This window comes from Odontomachus brunneus, unplaced genomic scaffold (assembly GCF_010583005.1).
Source record: "Odontomachus brunneus isolate Ranch 3 - 2012 unplaced genomic scaffold, Obru_v1 Obru_scaffold_002, whole genome shotgun sequence".
Lineage (NCBI taxonomy): Eukaryota > Metazoa > Arthropoda > Insecta > Hymenoptera > Formicidae > Odontomachus > Odontomachus brunneus.
Genome location: NW_022639452.1, coordinates 978,516 through 987,954, shown reverse-complemented (window position 1 = coordinate 987,954; position 9,439 = coordinate 978,516). Strand labels below are relative to the sequence as shown.

The following is a 9,439-nucleotide window of genomic DNA, read 5'->3' as shown; positions in this document are numbered from 1 at the left end:
CCCCCCCCCCCCCCAACGCCATTTTGCTGCTGAAATTCCATATGACGTAAGAACCTGAGAAGTTAAAGGGCGAGTTTTTTAATTCATCGATGAATAAAACGCTTTATTTACGCACCATGCGATGGATCCATCGATGATTAAAAAACTCACCCATACTTAAGAAGTTCGAGAAGTATCGATTGTCAAATAAGGTTCGAGTCTATAGTGAATTCAGTAGCTTGCACTAGTATGCACTGACGCACTAAGTGCGCGGTGTTTACAGTACATTCTTATATTTAAGATCATGTCTTAAATACACATTTAAAAACATTTTAGCTAATAAAATGATTCGTACGGATGTTGTACATATTGTATTACTAGTTAAACATATTTGAGAATTTATTTAAGACAATCTTTAAATATAACATACTATAAACAAGCCTTAATACGCATTGAGTGCGCACTAGTGCAAGCAACCGAATTCGCTATAAGCTGAAAGATTCGATGCTTTTTTAAATCCCTAAATTATTGTTAGGAGCCACCACCATCTTTAATAAAAAGTTGAGGTCAAAGTATAATTCAACGATAAGTTAAACATTTATTTTCAAATGATGCGAATCAACAACGAATTAGATAATCTTCCTATTTTTTAGTAGCATCATTCAGCGGAAAATTCAACGAACGATCAAAGGTAACTTTGGTTAGATAAGATTCACTTTCAAATAATATATTCCGTGACTGCCTAAATGTTATTTTTCAAAAGCGCAACCTAACGTCGGGTTAAATTTCTTATTATTTTCTTTATCTATTACTGAGAGATAAAAATTCGTATGGCTTGAATTATACGTTTCAATGTTCTCTGTGGAATTTAAATAATTAAGGATAATGTGAGTAATTAAGTTCTTTATGTTTCGTTAAATCAATAAGGAGAGAGAGAGAGAGAGATAGGTTTTCAAAACAGGCAGTAGTTTGCTTTTTTACATGCAACACCAGTGTAATTCTTTTGAAATATACACCGACGACCGTTGTGCAGGTGTCGTCGTCGCTTTACAGCCTTCTAGTATCGACAGGTATCGACAATTCTCTCTTCCGTACATATTCGCACTGTACATCGTTTCCTACAATCGCTCGTTCTCCCTCCATCGTCAAATTCGCTAGATAGGTCTTCAACCGACCCGAGATTAACTATCCCAATTAACAGGACAGTCGACGATCCTGCATTTTCAAGTTTTTTTTTATATTAATAGGTCGACATAGAAATAAAAGATCTGATGCACCGACAGTGGCCCGAGCCGTTTCCCCGAGGATTTACGAGACTTTGATCTCGAAATTGAGAAAATTTAGTTAATCGTTTTTCATGAGATCTCGAGGAGAACGGGTCAAACCGCTGTCGCCTGTTGAATCCTTTAAGTCTCGATGCGACGTTATATAAAGTCTCGCATAGAATCTCTTGGTGACCATGAATATTGTGTTATCCACTCGTTGCGGCTGTCCCGGCCTCGGGTACACTTAATCCTCTCGCTTCTCGTTGAAATCAATTATTATTGTGCTAGATAAATAGATTAACGTGGTGATCTACCTAATAGATAGCTTTGCAACTCGACAACAGATTATCGCAATGTTGAATGTCCATCCGATAGATCGTCTCGTGTATCAACCCCTTTTACTCTATAGTTTTTCTGTCGATCCTGACAGTTTCAACGAGCCCTCTTCCAGACCTAACGCGTGTCGCCTCAGGATTGATTCGAACTCGACGATCTTTACTCTGAACACTAACTAATTCACGTTTCTTCTGGATTCCTATTAACATCCCTTACTCCAAAGAGGGGCAGTCGCAAGCGCGATTATTCCTGTATTGGACGCTAAGAAAGCTACTCTCCGGAGACGGGACAGCCACAAGAATGATCGTCTTCATCTCTGTCACTGATCAGTGTGCTTCTCGTCAGTCTCAGAGTCTTTTCTTTGTTCTAGAGAAGTCCTTAGTCCTTTCTGGCGAGGACGTCCGGTGCGCGCCAGAAGTCCAGCAGGTGGCGGAAGTGGTCGGGGTGGCCTTGGGGCAGGGCGAGGAGCCTGCCGGGCCCGCTGCCGCGGCCCGGTCAGCTGGGACCCTAGGCATTCGACTCTTTCAAGCTCTGTAGTTTCTCCAGCTGGTCCGGCTGCAGCTCGTCAGGGATGCTGGCTCGTCCACCAACCAGCATCTTCCCGCCTACCGGCATCTCCTCTCCCTCCTCCTCCGCCTCGCCCTCCTCCGTCACCTCCACTACCGTTCCACGCGACTGAGAGTTTTCGTTCGTGCTAGGACCAGAGGCGGTAGAGTCCGCCTCGCTACCGGAACTACTGCTGATCGGGAACGGTGCGGAATCCGCTGGAAGCTCGTCGATCGTAGACTTCTCTTCCCCTTCATCGCCCTCCTTCTCGTCTAGAATCACGGTGGCTTCCTCCTCTTCCTTGCACTCGCTCTCGTTGGGATCCGAAGCGACGCTGGAAGCCTCCTGGTCGGCCTCAGAACTCTCGGTGGATTTCACCGGGTCTTCCGGGGCCTCCTCGGCACCCGGGAATGGATGCTCGACATCCTCCATTGGTGTAGCCGCTGTTATGACGATTTGTGCCACTCCCAGGCCGAATTCGTCCTGTTCCGCATCAGTTTCACCGACTTTGGAGTCTTCTGTCTTTTCCGCCTGCGAACGAAACGGAATTTCCCTCGTCAGCGAATTTACGTAAACAGCGTGTGTAACGCGCATCGGATTCCGCTAAACTCCTCTTCTGGATAAAAACATTTTCATCATCACTGCAAATGAGAAATAAGCGAGAAAGTCGTTCATACGATTTCCATTATGGAAGAGGAATCCACCCTATTCGATACGCGTTAAACGCCTCCTTCACCGCTCACACTACGCCACAATTTACCTTATCGCCCGACTCATCTGATATCTCCACGACTGCGCAGCAAGTCATAGTATTTCATAGATTAAAATATGCGGGTAAATAATAACAAATAGTACGTATCTACACTAACTTCAACTATATCGCTGCTCTAACTTCATACCGTGAAATAATTTTAATCAGCGAGATGAATCAAATTATATAGAAAATACGCGGCTACCTTGTCAAAATTATCAAAATATATAATATTAAAGTTTCATTATTTAATATCTTTTAATGTTATATTAAAGCAGCGATATGTGCACGCACAGTATACCAACAGTGTCCCGCCATTACTGCATTACCTCTTAGGAGTAGATTCTTTAAATAATCGATACCCCATTTTCTCACCTAATATACCGGGCGCCTCCGGTATATCCTCGAACTGCGAGCCGTAATGGTCCTTTTGGTCCTTGGATAAGTTTATCACAAAACCGCTCTCACCATTCACCATCGGCTTCTCTTCTTGCGATTCTACGGCCATGTAATTTTACATTAAAAGAGGGCATAGGAGTGTTAAGAGATAAATCTAAACCAACCTTGAAAATATACCTATAAAAAGACATCGAAAGACATTTAAACTGTACTTATGCAAGGATAGAGATGAAATCCGTTAAGATAGCTAAATAATTGGTATTTATCGTTTTTTCCTTGAAGTAAAAGATAGTATTTTTATAACAATATTTTTCATACACAAGATATTGTATTAAATTGGTCATACAATTACCATCGATCTGAGTGAGTTCATCGGCTAACAAAAACTCTGGCACTTCCGGCGGAGTGAAGACAGGAGGTGCGGAACTCGGTGGTGTTACATCGTCCTGATGAACATATATGTTATTTTACCTTTATAGTGACCAAATTTACTAAGAAAAAGCTCCTACATTGTCTCTAGGAAAATTTATAGAACATCGTAATATACGATGCAAAGGAGTTGACCTTCCTTACCTGTGGAGTCAGAGGAGCACCATCGTGTCCGCAAGGTTCCACGATAAGAGACGGGAAGAGACCTCGCTGGTCCCGTAGTTCTCCTTCCCACCAACCGTCATCCACTTCGTGCGGCTCCTTATGCAACACCCGGACGATGTCGCCTTCGAGGAAGCTCAGCTCTTCGTCGCAAGTCGCATCGTAGTCGTATAGCGCGATGCAATACTGCTCCACCTCTGGCAGTGGGCCAAATTTATATTAATATAAAAATATATACAGATATGACGAGATATGTCTAGTGAATTGTATTGCAGTTATGTGTATTCATGTTTTCAAGTTTCACTTTCATACCTCCGATGTGATTTTGTACAATGGTGTCGGCAGCGATGGCGTTGTGCAGACTCGCGTCAGGATCAACGGCGTCGTGATCGTCGATGGTGTAATCGACGGACGAGAAGGAAATCTGCTGGACTAGGCCCACCGGGCCTTGTGAAGTAAGACCGCCGGAGGTTGGTCCTTCCGGCTCACGTTCCACGTCCAAATAGTTCTGCGGCACGAAACCTTCTTCGCCTCGATAATTGCGCGCCTTCAACCAACCATCACCATCGCCCTCTCCGACTACATCCAGCTGTTCACTCTCCACAATCGACAGTTCGTCTGGATTTTGCGCCTGGTGAAATCAAATAATGACAATGATAATAACAAAGCAAGAGCCTGATAACGAAATGGGACACTGCATTCTACTTTCAGTATTCCGTTGAACAGCTTACTGTATATGAATAGAGAGCAGTGCACTTGTAGGTGGGCTGGCTGGAGATCATTTCCGGCGTCCCGCGCGTCTCTTGTTCCTCCTTCTCTTCGTTGTCCCAGTCCACCGCCGTGGGATCGTCCCAACCTGCCGTCAACTCTTCTATTCGTTGTTTCTCTTGCTCCAATAATGCTACCAAAAGATAGATAATGTTATATTTTCTCAAAACATTTTTTTTCGTCATAAATACAAAAATTATATATATAATTTAACAAAATTATATATACACTAAAACTTTAAATAAAATAAATTCTTACGTAATTCTAGACTTTAGATTTTGTTTCATTTAAATAGATTGAAAAATCTGTCACGTACCATCTACCTCGGCGCTGTCGTGCCTCTGTCTCTCATCAGTGGCAACTTCCTCCTCCTGCTGTGGAACGTTCCTTCCGCTTCCAGGGCGTTCAACGGTTGTCAGGTCGCTGCCGCCATCACCATCGCTGTCGTAGAATGAATCTGAGGACGGATGCTCCTGCGAAGGAATTTCAGATACGTGTGGAAATTAATATTAAAGGTACACCAAGTTCCTTATCTCTATAATTTTTATCTTATATATATTTTTTTTTTATTTTACAGAATATATTTTTGCTCTTGAATGAACTCACCGCGGCACCAGATGCGTCTGTTCTAACAGATAAGGAACTGGCCGAACGCGGCATGTCCTGAACACTGAGCGTCTCGGCCTCTTGCAAGAATTCGTCCACGTTCACTGGAAAAGGATAAGAAAAAAAATATACATAAGATAATTAATACAATCGTAATATTAAACGGTGAATGTTACGAACCTCCACCGTGTCGGAGACACTCTATCCTTGCTTCTGCTTTAAGTTTTGCAGTCTGTATGAACGGCAGAAAAGTACAGAATATGTATAATGAATATATAATATGACGCAATATATGCATATATATAAAAGTCTCACCTCTGCGCGTCGAATAGCATGCTTCAACTCATCGATCTTAGTTTCTAAATCTGGACCATTAGGATCATTCGGATCAGTCTGATAACAGAATAAGAAAGAACAAACTTAAAACTAAGATTCTTCTTTCTTAGTGTATAGTTTTTACACGTATAACACGTATATATTTACACATTCGTGTAAATAATTGGATATAAATTATTTGTTCAGAATAATCGAACCACGTACCTTTTGGCCGGCCTCTCTAAGTTGTAGCATCGCCTGTATCTTTCGGTTGTTCTCGCGAATGCTGCTGACTTCGCGGGCGATTCTCGTCGACCAGCGACGTGCCTCTTTGCCCAGAGCGGATGCCGCCGCGTGATCGGCGGTTATCCTGAGTTTTGCAGAGATAACTGTGTGATTTTTTTAAATTCTTCTCCGTCGAATAGCGTCCTGTGTTTCTCTCGGGATTTAATCGAAATCTCGCAAGTTTCTCGCGATATAAGTACGGAAAAGTGCAAGTAGAGAGAAGGCGATATAAACTGAACATAGCGTCATCGTAAATAGAAGTAGATCTAAATACAGATTATGCGATACAGACGATTCGCCTACCTTTCTACCGGGTCATGATCACACGGCTCGAATTCATACTGGATGTGTTGCTTTAAGACTGGGTAGTATAAACAACAACACTGAATATTGTATTCTCTGGTAAGCTGCAAAGCAACATTTAACATTCGTTAATCGATAATCTTCTTAAATAATCTTTTTTCTATGTAGAATACCTTTAAGAGGACGTACCTGCTGCGCTTGGTCACGTATTTTGCCAAAGCTATTCTGCGTGGCCACGCATGTGAGCAGTTCCGTACGACCCATGAGAGTCAAGTACTCTGCCACCTTGTCATAAACTCCTTGCTCCAGGTACTAAAAGAGACGACGACGACGTTAGATGAAGCAATTGATGACCAGATAAAACTCTTCTTAGCCTCGTTATCGTACTATTCGCGGTTTATGTTCCGCGTAGTTCATTGCTTCTTTCATATCTTTATGTCTACTTATCGAGTAATATCGGATACTTACCTGCATAGTGCTCTGAAGGTCGATCACAAAGTAGCGGTTCTGGTGGGCGTTTGCGGCGGCGAGGCTGAGCATGTAATCGTTGCGCGCTCCGGTGGACTTCTCCTCCAGGGCGTCTCGTTTCGAGCTTACCTGGACGCGGAAGAAAATAAATAATCTTTCCTGATTAGCCCTATCGTGAAAGGATTATCATATATCAGAGGATTTGGACGTGTACCTTGGCGCTGTTCTTCTGCAGTGACGTTATCGACTGGAAGAAGGAGCCTTTCTTCTTCTTCAATCTGAAAGAATCGATCGCACATGAATTATTTTGCGCTCGCAATTACGTAGCCAGCTCGTATATAGTCAGCCAATGTATACAGTGCGTAAAAAAAGAAACTTCTTCAAATTAGCCGATCGATCTTCGAAAAAGAAAGAAATCCCGACTATAACCATTGGTGAGTTGATTCAGAAATTCCTGGTGCTTCGGTACTCGCCAATAATTCCACAAATCTCGACGGATAACTTCTGGAGATAAGTAAACTCGATCAAATGTTAGCCAATGTATTATCAAATTATTCAAACATGTCAACACTGAAAATCGATGAATTTAACTGTTTAATTTGAAAGCAATAACGTGGAATTCTTGCGAAAATTCAAGAGTACCGTTAAAAAATACTAGTAAGAATTTTTTGGTGACATTAGATCCCAGGTAGCAAGGTAACGTCTAAAGACATCATTAAGATGTCATTAAGACGCTTATGACGTTTAAATGACGTCTTAATGACGTCTTTAGACATCACCTTGCTACCTGGGACTTAAATACTGGAAACAGACTACGCACTTCTCCTCGATGTCCTTTGCTTTGTCGCGTACATCGTGTGCACTGTGTTCTTCGTCAAAGTAGAATTTCTTAGTTTTGTCCACGTCCTGCACGCAGGTCTGCAGCTCCTTTTGTACTATTAGTAATTGGTCGATTGCCTGGAAATCGAATTATCGAAAATGTTCCTCTGTCTGAATATCATCACGTATCGCTAAAGTCAGACGTCCTTTTTCGACATTGCATATTCTTTTCTAATGCAGGAGCAGTCCGCGAGCGCGAATATACCTTTTTGGAAATTTGCATCTTATGTATCTTGAGGCTCTTGGCGTCATCAGCGATCTGCTGCTGGAAGACCTCGACGGCGGCGAGGCGCGCGCGTGCCAGTTTCTCGTTTTCCTCGAGCACTGTTCGCCATACGTTCCACATGTTCCTACAACCGTTCGCCATTCGTCGCCAATGCTTGGCAAACTTCCTCGATCGATGACGAGCCATTGAAACCGATACGATTACTTTGTGAGTCGAAACTGAACCTTACGAAACGCGGACCATCAAATGCAAAGTTTATTTTCGCGCGGCACAGCGCGAGAAACAGATCTCGCGACAATTGAACTCCACAAGATATTACGATTCGCGACATATTTTTTTGCACCGGTCTCAATGCTCGTTTTACTCATTTTGACGCAATCCTATCATTGGTCATATCTCTGTTTATTATTTCAATTCTGTCATATGTACGTTTTGCAATTACCATTTTTCTTCGGCTCCATCGACTTTAAGGTCCGGAATGTTGGGTATCTTTTTGTTCAAATACGCGGACGATATTTTGAGCAGCGCCTGAAAAGCGACATCATCGTCATCGATAATTTCTAATAATTGAAATAATTACGAGCCAGAAATTTGTATAATATTGTATTGACCTAATTATAAAAAATAGGGGGGTATACTAATTTTTATGAATTATATAATTATTATTATTTTATTATAAACATATTAGGAATGTTTTAACTATATAAATTATTGACACTACTATTGGGTGATAGGGAAACTGCTTACCTCGGAATAAGATTTCTCAATAGCGGACTTTTTTATTGTGAAATTACTGAAAAGAAATGGAAACATCCATTTATTTTATTTACTTTATTCCTCTCTTTCTCTCTTCATCCTTTTCTCAGTGATTTGAATTATTGGATAACTTTTCGGATAGAAGAGAGGGATAATAATGCGGGTCAATTAAAGTGACGGATTTCTCGATTCAATTAAACAAAGAACCACTTTGCACTGTGTTTTGACGCATATAATGTGTGGGTGGCATTCTTTGATTTCAATATAAAGCAAGAATCAACGTAACGTAACTTCCTGGTCTCGTATATGTTGACGGAATGGTTGCATATTCAATACAGTGTGAACGTCGCTCCGTCCAATCAGATGGAAAATTTTGCCAATTTTCATCACTCACATCATTATTTCTCTCTCATGTCATAAGCTCATACCACTTCTGCATCAATTTCCGTAACGTTATCATATTCTCGTGTCGTTATCACGTAAACATAATTCCTAAGCCCCAAGAGCAATTTTCTGACATGGCACGCGAAAATGGCTCTCAGGTTGTAAGAGTAATCTCCTCTTGCTCATAGCGCACAAAAACCGATCTATAAGCTATAAGGATGACTTATTAAACTCAACTACTACAGCGCGAAATTCTTCAGTTATTAAAAAGACAATTTATAGACGTGAGAATCAATTATCGATACCGTACGCCGTAAAATAAATTTCTGAAAGTCTCATTAGAACGAGGTGCGCTTGAGGTACGCTGCGTGTAATAGCTAGTTAGTGAAATATTAATGTAGCTAGGATTAATGTCTAGTTGTCTTCCAATGAGTGAGACTCACCGTATGTCCTCCAGAAGGTCGCATTCGTGTTGGTTTTTCGCCTGCAACTTTGCCGCTTGCTCTGTATGCACATTCTTCAGGAATTTTGCGAAGTTCCCCTTGCGATCGTACACACAAAAACGAATAAATTAAATCAACG

The 9,439-nt window shown here is 41.7% G+C and overlaps 1 protein-coding gene across 3 annotated transcripts in view; it reads right to left on the bottom strand.

The window, feature by feature from the left end:
• Positions 1–947: 947 nt before the first annotated feature.
• Positions 948–9,439, bottom strand: part of LOC116840789 (protein nervous wreck) — a 9,149-nt gene continuing 657 nt past the window's right edge. For 2 of the 3 annotated variants that reach the window (XM_032807989.1, XM_032807979.1), the window contains exons 2-22: positions 9,301–9,398; positions 8,465–8,510; positions 8,160–8,245; positions 7,697–7,841; positions 7,433–7,569; positions 6,827–6,890; positions 6,613–6,741; positions 6,334–6,456; positions 6,145–6,248; positions 5,782–5,926; positions 5,557–5,634; positions 5,422–5,473; positions 5,242–5,345; positions 4,952–5,108; positions 4,599–4,768; positions 4,180–4,498; positions 3,850–4,064; positions 3,629–3,722; positions 3,253–3,375; positions 2,887–2,918; positions 948–2,657 (exon numbers count right to left, since the gene is read on the bottom strand). In XM_032807989.1, the coding sequence (XP_032663880.1) occupies positions 2,088–2,657; positions 2,887–2,918; positions 3,253–3,375; positions 3,629–3,722; positions 3,850–4,064; positions 4,180–4,498; positions 4,599–4,768; positions 4,952–5,108; positions 5,242–5,345; positions 5,422–5,473; positions 5,557–5,634; positions 5,782–5,926; positions 6,145–6,248; positions 6,334–6,456; positions 6,613–6,741; positions 6,827–6,890; positions 7,433–7,569; positions 7,697–7,841; positions 8,160–8,245; positions 8,465–8,510; positions 9,301–9,398 (2,991 nt within the window). In that variant the 3' untranslated portion in view covers positions 948–2,087. The remainder of the gene's footprint in view (positions 2,658–2,886; positions 2,919–3,252; positions 3,376–3,628; positions 3,723–3,849; positions 4,065–4,179; positions 4,499–4,598; positions 4,769–4,951; positions 5,109–5,241; positions 5,346–5,421; positions 5,474–5,556; positions 5,635–5,781; positions 5,927–6,144; positions 6,249–6,333; positions 6,457–6,612; positions 6,742–6,826; positions 6,891–7,432; positions 7,570–7,696; positions 7,842–8,159; positions 8,246–8,464; positions 8,511–9,300; positions 9,399–9,439) is intronic. The other variant, XM_032807996.1, reaches the window with a different exon arrangement.